We start from the raw sequence: 20,314 nt of genomic DNA, 5'->3' as shown, positions 1-20,314 counted from the left end.
GAAGATTGATCACAATTTCACGATACAAGGTAATAAAGGTAATCTTACGTTAAAACAAGAACCACGAATTGAAGTAAAACAAGAACTTCAGGCGATCGATAACAAAATGGTTGCTGATTCTATCGTTAAGAAAGAAATCATATCGGATGGACAACAACGAAACGTTGGAAGGAGGAGAAATCAGGATCGTAATAATATTGGCTCATTGAGTTCAGGAAAACCTTTGAGTATGAAGGAAATGATGGGACAAGTGGAAGTTATGCGACAGGAAAATCGTAATAACGAAAGCACCAGGACTAAGGTCTTACCCGAACGTAATGCATCCGAAACGAAAGTTCTAAAGAATAACAGTAGCGAGATTGTGCTCGAAAATGTAGGAAATGGCAAGAGCGAGTCCGAGGATGAAGAGTCTAGGAAAAGATATTCCTCGAAGAGGATATACGTTGAAGAAAACGTTGGAGGAACAGGCCGTAGTAATAAAAAGCGAAGGAATGAAAAAGGATATGAAATTACTGAAATTCAACTCGAACAACAACAACAACAACAGCAACAACAACAGCAACAACAACAACAACAGCAACAACAACAACAACAACAACAACAACACCGTCATCACCAACAACAACAACAACAACAAAGTGGTGCTCCTTATGTTAATTGTAGGACGTTTATCAAGGAAGAACAGTTGTCACCGCTCGCTGATTTTGATCATTATGGTCAGGTTCACACTCAACCGATTCAGATTATATCCACGGAGTCTCCGAATTCTAGTCTTCAAGACGTTAACATCGAGTATCAGGACTTAGATTCATCTACACCGTTGGTGATCTCGAATATGGTCGATGACGAACAATTTGGCGATCTTCAGGAACTCAAGGAAGAACCATTATTAAGCTCGAGCCTGGACGCAAATCCAGGTACCGCAGTTGTAACTGTGCCCTCGTCCACCAACAAAGTAAAGTGCCCCTTTTCTGTATGATTCGTGTGAACGAGAAAAGAACTATTGTAATTTTCCTTAATCATTTTTAATATCTTCTTTATTCCTATTTATTCTCTCTCGCCGCCGCCACCCCCCCCCCCCCCCCCATCCCATCCATATCATCCCATCCCATGCATATATTTTCAATTATTCTCTCCAATTTGAATTTGATCTGTGAGCAATACAGTGTCCTCTTAACTCCAAAATTGTCGAATTTTTACGATCGTACGTTTCGTAAGTTTAGCGATAGATCATAAAAGAGTTTTATGTGTTTACTTTTTGCAGATTTCATGCTGAAGATATTCGATGAACTACGGCCTGCAATGGGTTTCGAAAGTATGTCATATACAATGCTTGTTTCTTCTTTCCCGAATTCACGATTCCCAAATAGATATGTTAACGAGACCTTTTTTTTTCTCTCAACTCTGTTGTAGAAAGCTTCAATGATATAAACGTGCAACAGCTGACAGTCAATAACGTGAGTAAAGATTTGTTTCTTCGTATATATATATATATATATATATACATATATATATAGTAATATCAGTAGTAGAACGTTCGTTGAATCGTTTATTTGCAGCAGCAAGCGGTTAACGATGAGATAAGAAGGACACATCTGCAACTTGCAAGTAGTATGGTCATACGAGAGTCCCAATTCGATGTATTGGCACGCGATTTGGATAATCCAGCTTTGCAAGCTCAAAGAAAAAATTTAACCCAATTACAGGTAACCTTAAACGATCTGGTTTCTAACGAATCATCTGTATATGTATATATGTTGAATTATTTCCACGTAGGTAATGTCTTACATCGATTGCAGGCTGAACATAAAATGCAAAAACAAATCCTAAAGTCTTTACAACAAGATCATCGCAACATACAAGTCAATGCGCAACATAACATTGGCGTTTAAAGTGTACAACGCATACATAATATATGCCTACATAACTTCTTCGTACGTTAAAGGCGACATTTTCGTCCCATAAATTCACCCGAGGGAAAATAACTTTGTCAAGCTCCACCAAATTATCGGCTTAACGATAAGCTTTCATGAACGTTATTATGTCGCTCTAAAGGGGAGGAAAAAATATAAAAGAAAAAGGACAACCAAGAAAGAAAGAAAGAAAGAAAAGAAAAAACAACGATGATCGACGTATGTGCAATATGCATTGAATTCCACCACCATGAATATTATACTTCTTATATTTTGAAGAGACAACGTGTAAACCGACCGACAAAGGGGACTGACTTTTGAGGAAGCGTCAGGGTTGCGTCTAACCGATCTTCGCGGGAGGATCAAGTACTATACGTAGAAGAAGGAAGAGGCAGAGGAATAAGAAGAAAAAAGTTCACGTCAAAAGCTAATTTAATGTACTACGTTGGTGCTAGAGATTTTAATTAAAGACCTTTTTTTTTCAATCGATTCCGTGAGTGCTTATGATTGTAAAAATTAGTTATTAATTATAATAAGAATAAACAATCGTTCGTTCGACGCGAGGACAAAAAATAAGTGAAACGAACAATCGAGTGTTATGTAATGTTAACTATTTTCAAATTTTACGATAAAAACATTGTAGATAGTATGGTAGCTGTTTCGAAACAACATTAGATCGGACGAGGTAGAGAAAGGGAGAGAAGAAGATAAAAAGAGACGGTTAATCTTTGTTTTCTGTCTCGAACAGAAATAATAACTCCCCCCACAAATCAGACGTTAAGATATACATAAAGACGAAATTATCAACATCTCGTTCAAAACCAATTTAAAAAAAAGAAGGGAAAAAAAAAGAAAAAAAAAAAAGAGAAAAAAACAAACAAAAAAAGAACAAAAAAACGAAAAAAAAAAAAAAAAAAGAAAAAGAAAAAAAACTTTTTATCTGTATTTCATGTCAGACTGTGTGTTAAGTGTTCAATCTCTTTAAAAAGGTGTACTATTTTAGATTTTATTAGTATTTTAATATTATCATTATGATCAATATTGTACTATATTAGTACTGCTTTTTATGTGATCATACATTTTGTGTGTGTGTGTGTGTGTGTGTGTGTGTATGTTTGTATGCATGTATATACGTATGTATGTGTGTATGTATGTATATGTACATAAAATAGAAAAAGAAAAATGAAAGCGAGGAGAACAGATCGCTGTTCGATTTATACATGATTATTGTACATAAAATTCAATTTTTGCGCTACAATCCACGTGAATTTTATAAACAACTATTTATAAAAAGTTTTACCTGCTAGACTTAATAGTTATCTCAACCGTTTGAGCGGCAGAAGATTGGGCCGTTATAATTTTAACTGAAATTTCCCCTTCCAATCCTCACTTTTCTCTTTTTTTCTTTTCTCCCCCCGTTCAAATCAAGTAAAAGCTCGTCTAATGAATTAATTTTGCTAATAATTATTGTTTCATAGAAACATGTATTGTAACGAGCACGATCAAAGATATTTATTTTCAATGACTCTTGCCACTCAATGGTTTAAGCTAAAGGGAAATAAAAAAAGAAAAAAAAGTTTTAGTAAGATTTGTCAAGTCCAACTTATCTTCGAATCAAACGGGAGATCGTTTACCTCGTTCTTTTTTCTTTTTAAATAAACATAATACAAATTACAAGTTTCAGAGTAAAATAGAAATATCTGTAAATTACTTCTCCGAGTGATTTACCGATAATGGATTGCGAGTAACGTCGGCGACTGGTATCCTTCTTTTTTCTTTTTTTACTATTTTTCTTTTTTTTTTCTTTTTTTTTTTTTTTTTTTTTTTTCTCTTTTGCCTTTAAACTAGTAGCTAGTATCCACAACAAAACTTAGTACACCTTTTTACAAATTATTACATATTCCGATTGTCCGTTGTTCGAGTTTTATTTTCTTTTCGTCTTTTTTTTATCTTAAAACAATTAAAAGCGAAATACAGTAAAGAGCAGAAAAAAATGAATGGAGAGCGTAATGTGCAATGTTATAATAATTAGAGCGGAACGAAAGATTTTTTCTTTTTTTTGGAAAAATGGGTTACTCTACCCTCCCTCCCCATCGCTATGGCTTCAAACGAGAGAAAAGATAAAAAAGAAGGGAAGAAAATACTTTTCCGAACGCCCTCTTTCCTAGCCAGCCAACCGAAATGAAAGAAAGAAAGAAAGAAAAATGATTCTCTCTGATCTTATAGTACAAAACGTCCGAACGTCCAAACTATCTGTGTTCGATATAAACCCGCAGCTCTCTGTAACGTCATATTCCCATATACCTTGCCCCTCTCATCTTCTTCGAGCCCACTCTACTTTTCACTCTACGTTTACGTATTGTTGTAAATGTAATGGTCATATGACAATTAGACAAATTTTTAATGTATTTTTGTGACTTTGAAGAAAGCTATAAATAGGCTTGATTTGCTGTCGCCTTCACTGTTGAATTATTACTATTATTGTTCTTCGTTGAAAAGAAGAAGAAGAGGAAAAAGGAAAGAAAGAAAAATAAGTATTAAACGCTCAGGAGCGATCCAGCTATGTAGATCAAACTGCGAATTGAATTTTAGAGGAAAGAAAAAAAGAAAAAGCAATCGCGACAAATAAATAAATTTTTTGAAAGAAACTTAAGGAAAAGAAAAAGAATATTAACTTGTAAAGAAGCTACGCGCGAAACGGTAAGACAATAATTTATGTAATTTTCTTTTTATTGTTTTTTATTTATTTATTTTTTTTCTTTTTTTTTTTTTTTTTTTTTTTCTTTTTCTTTTTCCTTTTATCTGTTCCTTTCTCTTTTATTTGTGCGACAAGTCGGCCTATTCTTTTAACCTTTTCTATTTTCTCACACTTTTGTATTATGAATACTTCGTCAAAAAATAATCGAATCATTCAGATTTTATATCGTCGTCATTTATAAGTGTTTTAAAATTTGTCGTTGCAAATGAAAAATTAAGAAAAGAGAAAAATAATAGAGAGAAAGATAAAGATAAATGAAATAGTGAATTTTTGGGAGAAAAACAACCATTTACGTGTTTTCTCAAGTATTGTCATAAATTTTATAATTGCGAGAATAAAAGGGAAGAAAAAGAAGTTAAATTTGCGAGTACGTGCAACGAAATCTTCCGAAGATTGAGGAAGGAAAGATAGAAAAACAAAAAAAAATGGTAATGTTCGAACAAACGGTGATAAGCGTTAAAATAATTAAATTACCGGTGTAATACAAGGCAGGCGACAGGATTTATTGATAATATGTGAGAGTATATATATATATATATATACACAGACATATACAGATTAATTATAAATTAATAGCCAGTTGAATGTCTCTTTTGTTAGGAGTAACAGAGAAAAAAAATATATCGAAGAAAATTTCGTGATATCACGAAAAAGCTTCAAGAGTGTAGCATAAAATGTCCGACTTTTGATTAAACTGGAAATTTAATAATTTTTAATTTTTCTTATACGAAACCGTGTATTTTTTTAATTAATTATATATTTTAATCAATTATCATTAACAAAATATTATTAAACAAGTATAGGCGTAAAGTTAATAATTGAATAAATCTTGCGTGTATATATTTATATGACTAATGCAAGAATTTCGTATTTTTTAAGTATTTGATACATGAAATCATGAAACTTTTCTTAATATATTTTTCCTTCTATTGCTATCAACAAGCGAGATATTCAGTTAGCTCTTAATTTATATAATCTATTTGTGTATGCATTTAACTTTATAATATTGTACATAACTATGTTATATTTTATATCCCGCTAATTGTACGCGTAACGTGGCTTTTCTTTTCTTTTATTTTTAAATGAAAATTAGTAACGAATTTAGTATCGAACTTTCTCATATAACGTTGTTCTTCTTTTTTTTTTTTTTCTTTTCATCTTCGGTTCTTCCTCTTTTTTTATTTTTATTTTCTTTATTTTTACGTCTGTAACGGCCAAAGATAATTGCAAAGTTCTTATAAGTGTTGTGATAGAAAGGACCTTTTCTTTCTCCTTAAAACATTCTTCCTTTTATCTTTTTTATCAAAAACAAAAGAAAAGGAATAATGTTAAGAATAAAAAGAAAAGAGAAACTTTGCAAAAATCCGTTTTCGAATGCATCGTAGGGACTGATCGTAATTATTTATTATTATCGGACAAATGTAATTTGTACACCTCTACGTATGAATTGTATGTTTGCGAAAAGAAATTGCAGAATTTCCAAAAGAATTCATTATTTAATGTTTTTCTTTCTTTTTTTTTCTTTTTTCTTTTCTTTTTTTTTTCTTTTTTTTTCGTTAAAACAATCTTTTAGACAGAAGAAAAATCTACAATCTTCCTAAATGTCCTATTGCAAAAAAAAATTTGTGTATTATATATTTGTTACGACTCAGTCCTTCGATAGCACAACTAGAAATTATTTAAAATGATAATAACTCAAAAGACATAGTTACAAAAAGAAAAGAAATACCGAAAAAAAGTATAAGCGAGTATATGTATTAATAACAAATAAAAAAATAGGGGAATACTTTAATGTAAACAACGTGAAAAAAATATTATAAAAATATTATATTGGGGATCATGTTAACGTATAGTTATTGTATCAAGACTGAATTATTAAGACTTTGTAGAGGATGAAAACATGTTTTTTGTAAATAATGCTACCTGAGAGAAATATATGTAGAAATTATATGATGGAATGAAAAAAACATAAGCACAAATCAAAGCAAAAGCAGATATGAACGATCATTAAGAATCGTTTTCCAATTCTCTCCAACGTTTGCATATCCGTATCCTTGATCCTTAAGAGATAGAGAATATGATTTTACGTGAATCTTAAGACGTGAAGAAACTTAAGAGTTTCGCAAAAACATAGACTATTTCATTGAACAGACGTATAAATGAAAATCATCGTATAGGGGCTTATGATATGTTTATAAGATCGTTTACGAACTTTCGTGTAAACAATCTCGTAGAAAATGCACTCGGGAAGTGTTGAAACAAAAACTTGTCGATTTTATTATCGTGAAATACCGGCGCGTTACAATAATAACGATATTCGTAAATACAATAGAGGCCAATGTGCGTTCTTTATATATACAATATATACATATATATATATATATATATACATATATATATATATATATATATATATATATACACATATTATTTTTTCATATTTTTCTCATTTTCATTTTCTTCTCGATCAAACGCTCACCTTTTTCCGCATCTCAAAATATAATTAGATAGGAATGTTAGGAGGAATATAATAAAGTAGAGAAAGAATGTCCGTTCCGCGGGAATTACAAAGAAATTTTTCTTTTCTTTTATGATTTTTTTTTACAGTCATTCAGAGAGGAAGGAGGTCAGAGAGCATGCCGCAAAGAAACATAGAAAAATATACTACTAACTTCTAAAAAGACGTGGCTTTTTACGTGTTCTATCGTTCTACGTGGTTTTCGTTGCTAATTCGTAAATTTTACATAATTTTATCGGGATAAGCACGACTTCCTTCCGAATCCTTAAATTCTCGTGATGACTTCTCATCGAGAAACGAAAGAAGATATCATTCGTCTTTAAAAAAAAAAAACAAAAGAAGAAAGAAGAAGGCAAGAAAAGAAATATTACTAAAATTGATATCTTTGCATATCTTTCTTGCAATGAAAAAAAGGAGAAGGAAAAATTTACGTGAGATTAAGGATTCGTTCGGTGTTTGGTCATTGAATGATCAATGACAATATCATTTTTACATTGAAATCACTAAACAATATTCGTCCTTCGAGCGGCATTAATTAACGCTATTGTGGAACTAACGGCCTTGCCAACAATGAATCAAATGATATGATTGCATAATTAACAACAAAATTAAATATAATTTCAATGAAAATTTGTCAACAAATAGGCGTCGGTCCCGTCGCAATGCTTACCGTAGTTAACTCGATACATACGGATTATGCATAATGTGTGTGTGTGTGTGTGTGTGTGTGTGTGTGTGTGTGTGTGTGTACATACATATATATATATATATATATATATATATATATGCACACATACATACACGTATATATGTATTTATGTATATATATATATTTGTATACGATTGGATGTTTGATTGGCGCCTATTATTATGTTTTTTCTTTTCTCTTCATCTTTGTATGCACACACACACACACACACACACACATATATATATATATATATATATATATATATATGTATTTATGTATGTATGTATGTATATATATATATATATTTATTTATTTAGAGCTAAATGGGAAACTTATTTACAAGGGAAAGAGGAGCAGCGTCAAGATCTTTTATTCTTTCTTCGCTTCCGTAGGTGCCACGAGGCCAGACCAAAGAAAAATAATTGATTACTCAATGTAAATGTCCTCTATCGGAAAAGCAGTCTCGATGAATTTCGTATAGAATCGATGAAAGGCTCGCCTGTAAATATAAAAGGATAATCGGTGTGTCGAGCAATGATTCTTTAGGGTGTAATATATTTTGTGAAAAAAAAAGAAGGAAGAAAAAAGGAAAAAGAAAGTAGACGAAAGGAACGTGAGTAAGAGGAAGGAATATTTGTTAACTCACCCGACGGCTTCGGCGACGGGTCTTGTAGATTCTTGACCAATGAACACGTGACAAGCAAACCTTTGTAACGTCGGATGCTTCGTGATAAAACCGAGATAACGATGATCGCGCGGATGAAAGGCGCAGAAAGAAACGTTCTTCAGGGAATAAAAGTAATCGTGACAAGGACCCTGATTTTTCTGTAAACGTAAGATTATAAACAGTTACTTTTTTTCAAATTAATCCTTATATATTACTTCATCCACAAATTATTATTCACGTCATTTACCCGCGGCTTACTCCTGTCCACCATTCGAAGCCCTTGATCGGACACTTCGAGTATGCAACTCTGCGATATCGGGGATTCCTCTGATGAATTACCAACGATCCTACGAACAGCCTGACAAACAACGCCAGTACCCTTATGCGCCAAGGTTTCCACCGAGCCCAAGTAACCTAAAAGATATCTTTCTCTCTTCACTTTTGGTGCCGAAGGATCAAAGTCACTGTAGTCCATATCTACTGCGTAAGCCGAAGGAAAAATGCCTTGTCTGCCTGTTCGCAAGTTGACGCCTTCGAAGATGCAGGAATAAAAGTTTGAACACGGTTGAGATTAAAAAGGAAAAGAAATATATAAGAGAAAAGAAGTTCACCTTCGCACCACAAATCGTCCGCTTCCTTTTGAACGTATATCGGATCACCGATCTCGAGATCGATCTCGTCGTGATGTCTTGGTACGAATTTGTGCAATCCTCGATGCGTAGCCTCTAGCAACTCTAATTGCGTAAACGGTACTCCTCCGCTTCCTACAGTAGGACCTTCAATTAAATGTTCGATGAAAATAACGCACAAATAATGAGAAAATTATACCTGGCGTGCTACTAGGGGACACAGAGTCCGTATTTTGCAAAGTGTTGCACGGTATCGGAGATACACTTTTGGGCCCGTTATCGGGCGAATGGGCAGTCGAATGTCCGCTATCCGTAGCTATCCTTTCGCTGTCCGGTGAGCTGTCCTCGTGTCGCAATCGAGGATGACATTTTCGTAAAACGAGATGAGGCCTTCCGGAGTTCGAACCTGTTGAACCTGTCGAGCCTGTTGCAGCATTCAATTCGTCCGCCAATGAGGAAGACGTCTGCATTGACATCTGCCCGATGGGTATACCTGACGAAAATCAATTATCTCGATTAGGCATTATTACTTATTTCGATTTTATCGATTAATTACCATAGATGAATAAATTTATTCAAAGTTATTTATTATGAAATAATATGATAACTTGGCTAATGTGATAATACTACTATCCGTTGACTTGGAACGTTTCCTACGAGACGACTGGAATAAACGGGGACAAACATATGTACATACATTCGTGGATTTTCTTTCATTGTGGTCGACAGTTCTGTGATCGGATTCCAAGAAATCGATCGCGAGACGCGACTAAGGTAGGAAATATGAAAAAGAATACAGCGCGGAAAAAACGATTATTATTATTATTGTCAATGTGTGCTCCAAGAAAATTGATAATTTTTAATCTTCTTAAGATAAAGAAATCTATGTGGCAGCTCACATTTTTTAGCTTTAGGAATTTCCGGTAATCTTCGACGTCTACGTTCTCCGCTACCACTTCCAGGTCTATTCGCTGGGATGTGTTCCGGCGTTGGCCAGGAACTTAAACTTGAGCAGGAATCACCGACGTCGCTGACGACGCTGTCTCTACCACCATTTCCCGATGACGATGTTCCACCTCCACCTGGGCCAGGACCGCCTGCTGATCGACCCCTGCTGCTCAGTCCACCGAACAAGCTAATGTCACCCAAGGGTAGTCGTATATGAGCTAAGCTACCATTCACCATGCGATTTGAGGCTGTATTTTCTGACAATAGCCATCTTCAAATAAGAATTTACATTTTCCTCTGGATAAATAAATGATATTGATCCGAGCGAGTGTGTTTATGGATTTTTATTCGATTATGGATTCTTATTTGATCTTAATGTTCCGACAAAAGATCAAATATATATTAGTTATCACTTTGTATCGATTACGTTTGATTTTTCAAATAAATTTCAAAAATCCTCAATCGATCTTTTATTAATCGAGATTGCAATTGGACTGTATTTGTGCTGTGCATAGATTCTATTTGGAACATGTGTCTTTAGGTTGCATTCGCATTCAATTAATGAATCGAGTCATAAAATCAATCATCATGGATCATTTAGAAAGGCATTCGAAGACGTAAATCTTTATTCGGAAAGATAAATGAGAAAGAAAGGGAAGAAATAAGTATGGATAAATTCCAATACTTACGATGTTACCAACCTGAAGTCACTGTCAGCTACGATGGAACAATGATTATCGAGATCCTCACTATCGTCGGCCGAGGTGTGTCCACTCTGATTATCATGACGATGTATCACAACGACATCCTCGTCTTCGGAATCCCCGGCAACCCCATCACAGGATCTTCCGACCTCGCCGTCGCTTCCTTGCGATGACGTAGGCGAGTCATCGAGTGTGACGTCGTGCACAAGCCTGTATATGGACAATTGCAATACGTCTTTCCTCGGTTAATTTTTATTTTATTTCATTTAAAATCACACAGATATATCGTAGACGATGCGTCGTTATTGATTATCTAACATTACGTTATTGAGAATGAAAAATATCTACGTCGAAATATTATGTTTCGACGGATAAAACTTTAAAAGTAAGTAAAAGAACATATCTTATACGACCTAGTTTCTAAACCAGAAACGTTCAAATAAAATCTACTGATTCCTGACATTAAGGAGATTAAAAAATTGGAAAGAATTTAATCCGATAGGTCGATAGTTGTATTACAGTATCTCCTGTCGATCGTTGGAAAGAATTATCGTGGCCCCATACATTCACGGTGTTGCTTTTAATGGATGCTCGACGGTATATGTAGATATAGATATACATATGTGTGTGCGATCAAAGTGCATCAAAGCTGAAGAGGCCGGCGCTTTTCGCACCCGATGTTCGTGTTTTTGCACTTGCTAGTATATGCTCAAGCGAGAAGATTTGATATATTCTCTTAGGATTTTTCCTAATCGAATGATCGGGATCGAAAAATTGGTCGAATAATTCGTTCGGTGATTATTTTTATTATCTTATAATTAGGAAAACGGAAATAGCGCATAATGATACTCATCGTGATTCATATTGCACGAGAATAAATAAGGGCAAATGAAAAAGATGGAAGTATTGAAACGCAAGGTATCATTTGGATATCTATCATTTGGATCAAAGATCATTGCGAATATCGAGAAAAACTTTGAATTTAAGATCATATTCTATCCTGTCGAGAAGTCGTATGGGAGAACAACGTTCTCGTTGCCGATCAATATCACCAACGAAGAAAATTCCAAGCCTTACGACTTCACGTGAATATTTAATTCCTTGAGTAGAAAAAAAATCCTCTAATTCTCGCACTTTCCCTCAGATAGAATAGATAATAGAATAATAATAATAATTTTTTCGTGCGCATAATTTATTCTATCGAATTTGTTTCAGATGTTTAACAGACATTATCACAAAGGGTAGATTTAGATTACTCACGTGTAATTTGAAAGGGGTGCCTTGAGATGTTGGGGTAGCCTCTCGAAATAATGCCGAAACTCTTCGAACTCGGAGTCGGCCATTCTTCCTCGATAAAGAGGACGACGACGAGGAGGCGACCCTCGGGGAAGCAACGACGAGGTCAGATGTCGCTACAAATGACCGCGGCGAGTTCTCGTCGCCACCGTCGTCACTCGTCGTCGCCGTCGCCGTCGCCGTCGCCGTCGCCGTCGTTTTCCTCCTTTTCTTCGTTTTACCTCACTCTCCTCCTCGGCAATGCCAGTGACAGAAACAACAGCACTGCTATCGCTTTCTGCTAGCGACCCCAACTAAAAGACACCCCCTATATTGATTCCTGCGTACCGAGAAGACGCGCGCAACCAACCCAAACGGTTTCGATCTCTTCCTTCCGCCCTCTCTCCACCTCCTCCTCCTCGTCCTCCCTTTCTTCTCCTCCTCCTCCTACTCTTACTCTTCTCATCGATATTCGATGTATTCACCAGTCGAATATTCGAATGTTCGAATAGGTCAGTAGCTTTCAACCTGAGATCCCATGAGTTGAAGGTTGTTTCTAGATTAACCGAATAGCTTCTCGATCATGACTATAAACTTTATAGATATCTAATATATTATACATACATATGTAAATATTAATATGTTCATTCATTCGATAATATTCGATTGTTCAATTTTACGTTTAATATTAAAAAACGAAAGAGCCTGTTATTGCGTCAAATCTTTCTTTCCACTGCGAAATATCTTACTTTCATTCGTGCCGAGTGCTCGACAAAGAGGATCCTTCTGTTTGCTTATACTAAATACTCCAGACTTCCTTTCTTTTTAATCCGACGTTCGAATCTTTTGATTTCTTTTTTTTTTTTTCTTCTTTATTTTTTACGAACGACAATAATTTTTGTTCTGTAATATTATTATATTAATAAAATTCAATGTTCCGAACGATAATCGTTCAAAATTGATTCTAAGATAATCGATGAAAAAAGATTTGAAAATAATCGAATTGGTCGAATTTGATAACGACTCGACGCAACAGGCGTTGTACCAGGTAAGTAAGAATAGGAAGGATTTCACCGTTAAAGGGTGACTAATCCTTCTACTTAGAAGGACTTGTTCCAAGGATCATTCGCGAGATCTTCGGTATTAACAAGTGACCCGAAGGATTGCGTCTAAGTCGTTTTCTCTTACTTTATCATTGCTTTCATTTTATTATTAATTTCTTATTAATTTTTTCATGATTTTCTTTGATTTGTTAATATTATGTCTCGTCTTTTTAGCTTAAAAATTCATTATAAAGGATAATCTCATCTCGATAAATGAAAAGCCAGATGAACTTCGGATGCGGGCGGTAAGTAATTGAAAGTCATTGATGTAAAGAACAATGAGACCAACGTAAAAGGGTTTCGATTATTATCATCGTGTAATAAAAGATTTTGCGTTATTCGATCTGTCTTTCAACGTTAACATTTATATATAAAACGTTAACGCGAATAATGACAATAATTCTGTTTGTGTTTTGAATTAAAATAACTCGATTAGTTTGGATCTAGGATAATTAATCTTTATATAACGTCATTACCGTTTTCACGATATATTATAAAATCCTTTACAATCCCAATTTTCTTTCATGTCTACTAAGAAAATTATATAACGCGTAAGTTATAATATCACTTATATTAATATAATTATACTGTATTAATTGTAACGTATAAAATAACATTGTTGTATTACTACTAAGATTGTTACTATCACTTACTAGGATAGAATAAATATTATCGAAAGTACAATTTCTTTTTTGAACACGCTGCGGCACCCTTTTTTTAATTTGACGATCGTGCTCAGAAACACATTTTTTTTCAATTGTTTATGATTGCCATATGAAATTGAGCGTCAGTCGTCATGTGCAAAATGGCCAAAATCGCGAAAAATCGGACGGCTGTAGCTGTCGTTTGTGGCAACGTGTTAAATAAATCATTTAAATATAAATAATTTGGAAAAATCTTTCATTGTAACGCGCATAGTATGATCGATCATGATTACAGGTATATGAAACATAAAATCGGCCAAATGGTAACCATAGCTTTTTTCTACGTTTCTTTTTTTTTTTTTTTTTTTTTTTTTTTTTCTTCTTTTTTTTACATTTTTTATAGCATTTTCACATAATAGCGATTCAATTTCGCCGATGACTACTCGAATTTCATTTTGAAACACTTCAGTAGTTTAGGAATTATTGACATAAACTTGACCTTCGACATCCAGTCCAAAGGAAATAATCCAGAAACAACAAATTGCTCGATTTTGAAGGTCAATTCGTGAAAAAATTCTACCCTTGATCACATCTTGCAAATCTATAGTATCCATTTGTATTTCATGTGTTTGGACAAAATCTATGGTTTCCATTTGTATCTTTTTTCAATCAGACAATATATATTTCTATGATCTTTAATCATTAAAAACTTTGAAATATTTCAATCGATGAAGATCACCAGTCAATTTTGTGTCAATTAAAATGAGAACGTTGATTCTTTTGGATTATAATATGGATACCAATAAAGAATTAATTTCTTTTTTGGGTCTTTTTGAATTTTTATTATTATTCTTTTGCGAAAATACGTGAAAGAAATATTTTTATGACTTGTATCGATTTTTTTCTTTAACATTTTTTCTTTTTTCTTCATACCGACGAAATCTCTTTAGATTTGCGCGGTTGATCCCACGTTAAAAAGATCATATAGAATGAATAACGCAGATTGAAGGACGGTTGTAATTTTAATCGATCGTACTATAATATATATTAGATTAAAGATATTTAAAAGTAAAAACAAAAATACGGAATACAAGTAATAGCAATAGTAACCGATTTGCTGTTATTATGACCATTGGCTCAAATAGATCAATATATTTACTACTTAACATCGTCACTTCCAGAGTAAATTAATACTCCATTATTCTTTACAGCAGCTCGGATATTCCCATTACAGAAGTCATAAATGAAATGCATATTTGCATATTCTCGATTCGTAAATATTAGCGCCATTTTGATATGAGCTCCAACAACTTACTAATAGCTATTACTGGCGAAAATTACTTTCAATCTTAGGAAACCTCAGAAAGGTAGTAAACGGCTTACGTAAGCACACTGAATGTAAATATTGTTGTAAATTTAAATGTAAATATTAATGTAAAAAACTTGAATGTAAATATTATATTGCAGTGTGTGATTTCAAAATTACATGGCGTTATAGAATATTAACAAGGTTAACAAGAAAAAATTTCTTAAAAGATATAATTAAATGTAGGAAATAATTATTGTCAACATTTTTTATAAAGAAAAAAAAAAGGGCATTTTCATTCCCCTCCATTGATTCGCTGTAACATGTAAGTAACCGCTCCAGTTGGCCCTGATGCTGTGGTAAATTATACACCGGTAGAAACAGCCGGTATAATTTAGCAAGGATAAAGCTTAGAGGTTGGTCGGTGATAGCGGTAAGTAATGACCACTGGTAATGTGCTGTATCTACTTTGCCAAGAAGCAAAGAAGCTTCTCTGGCATTCGGGCTTTTATTAAACAGTGTCTTTGTTCGAAAGAAAGAATGAAAGGGAGCGAATCGTTCGAGAAAGTCATTTTATCTTCCTCAATTTTCCGTAAAGTAAAATTTTCATTTTTCCCTATAATCTCTATTTCAAGATCTCTTGTTCAATCTGGAAAAAAGAATCAAATTTGAATGAAAGGTTATTGAAAATAAATAAAAAAAAAAAAAAAGAAAAAAAGAAAAACAAGGAAAAAACGATATATAATTTATTTTCATATTTTAATGAAACGAGAATGATAGAGAGATGAGAGGGAGGGGAAAGGGAGAGAGAAAGAGAATTAGAACGATTCGAAAACTCTCACGATTCGATCTCTTTCATTTCTTTTTTTATACTACCCACATCTTTGGCTCCAATGACGTCACTCACAAGAGAACCAACGATCGACACGATTACATTCACGGTGGTAACAGGGATGGAATGGGGGAGGGAGAGGGGGTGGGGGACGGTTAGATAGATAGGTAGGTAAAAGGAAGGGACGCGTTGCAACCCCATGAAACATCTTATCCCGCCAATGAAAACGGTTCGAGCCACTGACAACCATCCTTATGCGCACCAATCGCGGAAGGAGATCGTCTTTGACTAGATGGAAAAAGGGAGAGAGAGAGAGAAAGAGAATCTGAGTTTCGGAGGGGGGAAGAGAACTTAAGAGGACCAGAAGACAATGGTACCGTAACATTGTTGCTTCCGATGTCCAAGCAATCGGTCTTAACGTTGGCTGAATTTGTTCTCTCTGGAAACATAATATCGTTGTAATAGAAAAAGAAATATATTTTTCTTGAATCTTGAAAGAAATCGTTTATTAATATCGCTTCTCGAAGGTTAAAAGTAACGAGTGCGATCAAATTTATTCGTAATGAGTGGATCGGGAAAAGGATTACTTGGAATGTGGTTGTATAGGAGGACCGAAGGATGGACCATCAAGGAAGGCAGTCCAATACATAAAAATCATGACGTGAGTTATCCATTAATACGTTTTAATAGATATTAATAATCAATGAAATATTATTACCACGAAGGATAAACATTTATTGGTTATACGTACAAAAAGATATGTCCTTTCGTTCGTTCAGATCCCCATGCTCGAAAGGGAAAGTAATAGCGAGAATAAAAATTCCGTGGTTTTTTCGTTAAAAAATCAAGTCGGCGGATTGGCACGAGCTCTTCAAGTTTTTCAAGTAAGATCCTGAATGTCCTTAGAGAGAGAGAGAGAGAGAGAGAGAGGGGGGGGGCGGCTTTGAAACGACTAAAGTTGAACTTACTCAAAGACGAACTTTTCAACTTTTCAAGGATTTAGGCGTAAACGTCGTACACATCGAATCGAGAAAATCACTTCGCCGTGGCTCCGAGTACGAAATACTCGTTGATGTCGAATGCGATTCCAAAAGGATGGAACAGTTAATGAAAATGTTGAGCCGAGAAGTTTCGGCCATTAATTTGGATCAGTACGAACAAACAGGGAGCATTCCTCAACAAGCACCCTGCTTGTCGACTGCTCCGAGTTTCGGTACATGCTTTTTCACTATTATTATATCTATTTTTATCGTATTTCTATATCTTATATCTATTTTTGTGTTATAATAATGATAATATGAGTGTTACATTCTTCGAAGATTTCACCGAAGTCGACATGCCTTGGTTTCCACGAAAAATATCCGATCTCGACCAGGCTCAAAAAGTATTGATGTACGGATCTGATTTAGATGCCGATCATCCTGTACGTTAAGAATTTTTTCTTTAATAAGAACGAATCTTTTCTTATATCTTCCTTTTTTGTGTTTCTGCTTTTCGATTTAGCAAGAGTTTCAAGAGTTATTTCTCATATTCCTTTTTCCCATTTTTCCGTATTGCAGGGTTTCAAAGATCCGGTGTATCGTAAACGTAGACAAGAGTTCGCGGATATCGCGAATAATTACAAGCAGTAAGTTAAATTTAAAATGGAATTATGTAATTTGATATTAATCGTTCTTCCGATTATTATATTAGACGTTATTCCTTTCTTTTTTCTTCTTTTTTTCATTGCAAACATGTTGCAGCGGTCAAGCAATTCCTAGGATACAGTATACTCCAGAGGAGATCAGGACGTGGTAAGTGAATTTAAAAATGACAGGACAAAAAGAAAAGAAAGAAAATTGAGAGAAGGAGAGAGAAAGAGAGATTGTATCATTGTTCTCGTTAGGTAAAAGTTAGAGACGTGCTTTTTCTCGCACGAAGGCAATCGAAGAAGAAAAGTAAAGTAAACTTCTCTTCTTCGCCTCCGCTATAGCGCGTTTGATTTCTTGAAAAGTGTTTCTCATCTTTCTCTGTCGTACGCACGCACGCACGCACGCACGCACGCACACCCACACGCAAATGTACACGTACACTCGCTCCTTAATCACACTATCCCCCTATTGCTTCGTCTTCTCCATTCGTGAAGGAAAGCTAGCGTAGTTCGTACTGAATGCACCCTTAATTGCCCTAATTTGATTTACTCAGCGATATAGAAGAAGCGCTTCGATAAATTCGAGATATTAACTTAGAAAAAATATATACGACTCGGCTTTCTATTATATCTCTTTATTATCTAAAAGAATTATCTTACAGGGGTACGGTGTTTCGTGAATTACATCAGCTTTATCAGAAGCACGCGTGCATGGAGTATCTTGAAAATTGGCCGAAACTTGTCAAATATTGCGGCTATAGGTATTGTTTCCTTGATAAGATTTCTTTTTCTTTCTTGTGATATCTTTTCTTTTCTTTTCCTTCTCGCATTTTTTATTTTACAGTGAAGATAATATACCGCAATTGGAGGACGTGAACATTTTCTTAAAACGTGAGTACGAATACTTAGTGATTTATCGTCGATGAAAATTCATGAAGAAGATACGAAAGAGTATTTATTCTTTTGGTGTTTTCCTTGACAGGAACAACCGGATTCCAGCTTCGGCCAGTTGCCGGATATCTTTCACCGAGAGATTTTCTTGCAGGATTGGCTTTTCGTATTTTTCATTGCACTCAATACATCCGTCATTCTTCTGATCCTTTTTATACTCCCGAACCGTACGTCGAATATATTTATTTTTCGAATATATTTGTTTCTCTTTCTCTCTCTCTCTCTCTCTCTCTCTCTCTCTCTCTCTCTCTCTCTCTCTCTCTCTCTCTCTCTCTCTCTCTTTCGCTTTTTTATTTAACATAAATTTAAATATATGATAATACTTAATCGTTAGGAAACTAATAAACACCTAATTAATAATGATAATAGTACGTAGTTAAAAAAAAATATCTTTTAAACGTAACAGCTTTTTGCTCTATAAGAAATCATGTAACTCCTGTATTATTATGTTAGAAATATTCTATTTTTTCTTTTTTCTTTTCTCTCTTTTTTTCCCTCTTCTCAAAGTATAGTTTATTGCAGTAATTGTTGTATTCATAAAAAAAAGAAGACTTATTTAAATCTTACGTAAAACGTAAAGATAATAGATAATCGTTCGCAGAGATTGCTGTCATGAATTGCTAGGACATATGCCGCTCTTGGCAAACAAAAGCTTTGCACAATTTTCTCAAGAACTTGGTCTGGCATCCTTGGGTGCGACGGATGACGACATCGATAAGCTTGCAACCGTAAGTTAGATAGAGAAAGAAACGAAAAAAAGAAAGACGGCCATATTATATTACGAAATAATAAATAAAACTTGATAGACTTTTCGTATATCCCTATTTAGCTCTACTTCTTCACGGTCGAATTTGGTCTCTGCAAACAAGACGGTACATTGCGAGTTTACGGAGCAGGATTATTATCTTCCGTAGCTGAATTGAGACACGCAGTAACTACACCGGAAAAGACATTTAGATTCGAGCCCGAAATCACGTGCAAACAAGAGTGCATTATAACGGCCTTTCAAAATGCATATTACTATACGGACAGTATCGAGGAGGCAAAAGAGAAAATGCGGTAAAAATTAATTTCCCATACCGCCCTACCTCCGAAATATTTATTCCTTGGTAATATAATATTCGAGTCAATAATATTTTCTAAATGTTTGTTACGCTCAGGGCATTCGCAAATGAAATTCAACGTCCATTCGGTTTGCGTTATAATCCTTACACGCAATCAGTAGAGGTCCTTACGGATGCACAAAAAATAACGGCCGTTGTGAGCGAGCTTCGTGGTGACCTGTGCATTGTCTCAAATGCTTTAAGGAAAATTCATGAACAGGACGATACCGTGGACGTCGAAGGTATAACGAATCTCTTGACTCAAGGAATAGAAATCACTCGAGATACTTCATCCTCTGACAGCGAGGACACCGATAAGAGTCCTAACGTCGAAGAACGTCAAACCAATTCTTCGAAATAATAAAGTTACACGCGACATAATCGAATATTCCTATATAATCGAATGGGCTAGGTGTTGTTTATTGTCTATAAAGTTTATCAATTTATTCGTCGTTACGCATTAACATAGAATGTTATTACCTTCTCTCTCTCTCTCTCTTCGGCTTTTGGAAAAATCTCTTTTATGTTTGATTTCAAGTATAAATAAAAGGTTAAAGGGTAAAGACGATCAACGAAAAAATTTCCATCCCTTGTCCAATTTTATATAATCACGTTACTTGATTATTTTCACGTATTTACTTT

At 34.5% G+C, this 20,314-nt stretch overlaps 3 protein-coding genes across 20 annotated transcripts in view; 2 read left to right on the top strand and 1 right to left on the bottom strand.

The window, feature by feature from the left end:
* Positions 1 to 2,402, top strand: part of LOC124954605 (circadian locomoter output cycles protein kaput-like) — a 32,459-nt gene extending 30,057 nt beyond the window's left edge. For 6 of the 11 annotated variants that reach the window (XM_047507781.1, XM_047507775.1, XM_047507780.1 and 3 more), the window contains 5 exons: positions 1 to 917; positions 1,265 to 1,315; positions 1,414 to 1,457; positions 1,560 to 1,706; positions 1,800 to 2,402. The exon at positions 1 to 917 is cut by the window's left edge and continues 218 nt beyond it. In XM_047507781.1, the coding sequence (XP_047363737.1) occupies positions 1 to 917; positions 1,265 to 1,315; positions 1,414 to 1,457; positions 1,560 to 1,706; positions 1,800 to 1,892 (1,252 nt within the window). In that variant the 3' untranslated portion in view covers positions 1,893 to 2,402. Of the gene's footprint in view, positions 1,006 to 1,264; positions 1,316 to 1,413; positions 1,458 to 1,559; positions 1,707 to 1,776 lie in introns of those variants that run through there. The other 5 variants (XM_047507776.1, XM_047507778.1, XR_007102586.1 and 2 more) reach the window with 5 other exon arrangements.
* Positions 2,403 to 6,922: 4,520 nt separating this feature from the next.
* On the bottom strand, positions 6,923 to 12,392 carry LOC124954607 (JNK-interacting protein 1). 8 transcript variants are annotated; one of them, XM_047507783.1, is made up of 8 exons: positions 12,089 to 12,392; positions 10,814 to 11,038; positions 10,076 to 10,395; positions 9,376 to 9,669; positions 9,159 to 9,323; positions 8,795 to 9,078; positions 8,527 to 8,705; positions 6,923 to 8,379 (listed from the first exon to the last, which is right to left on the bottom strand). In XM_047507783.1, exons 1-8 carry the CDS (start codon positions 12,169 to 12,171, stop codon positions 8,307 to 8,309), a joined length of 1,623 nt encoding a protein of 540 aa, XP_047363739.1. In that variant the 5' UTR covers positions 12,172 to 12,392; the 3' UTR covers positions 6,923 to 8,306. The 8 variants fall into 8 exon arrangements, with proteins under 8 accessions (XP_047363739.1, XP_047363741.1, XP_047363746.1 ...); XM_047507785.1 differs by having other exon boundaries at positions 10,826 to 11,038; XM_047507790.1 differs by having other exon boundaries at positions 10,076 to 10,290; positions 12,089 to 12,389.
* A 3,966-nt stretch (positions 12,393 to 16,358) lies between these two features.
* LOC124954465 (tryptophan 5-hydroxylase 1) lies at positions 16,359 to 20,105 on the top strand. Its single transcript, XM_047507465.1, has 12 exons — positions 16,359 to 16,649; positions 16,768 to 16,872; positions 16,985 to 17,201; positions 17,308 to 17,411; positions 17,548 to 17,615; positions 17,731 to 17,781; positions 18,281 to 18,379; positions 18,463 to 18,509; positions 18,601 to 18,736; positions 19,171 to 19,297; positions 19,399 to 19,628; positions 19,730 to 20,105. The coding sequence occupies exons 1-12, from the start codon at positions 16,551 to 16,553 to the stop codon at positions 20,031 to 20,033; spliced, it is 1,587 nt and encodes a 528-aa protein (XP_047363421.1). The 5' UTR covers positions 16,359 to 16,550; the 3' UTR covers positions 20,034 to 20,105.
* The last annotated feature ends 209 nt before the right edge of the window (positions 20,106 to 20,314 follow it).

The sequence above is a fragment of the Vespa velutina genome, chromosome 15, assembly GCF_912470025.1.
Source record: "Vespa velutina chromosome 15, iVesVel2.1, whole genome shotgun sequence".
NCBI classification, from domain to species: domain Eukaryota; kingdom Metazoa; phylum Arthropoda; class Insecta; order Hymenoptera; family Vespidae; genus Vespa; species Vespa velutina.
This window is presented reverse-complemented; position numbering and strand designations above follow the sequence as displayed.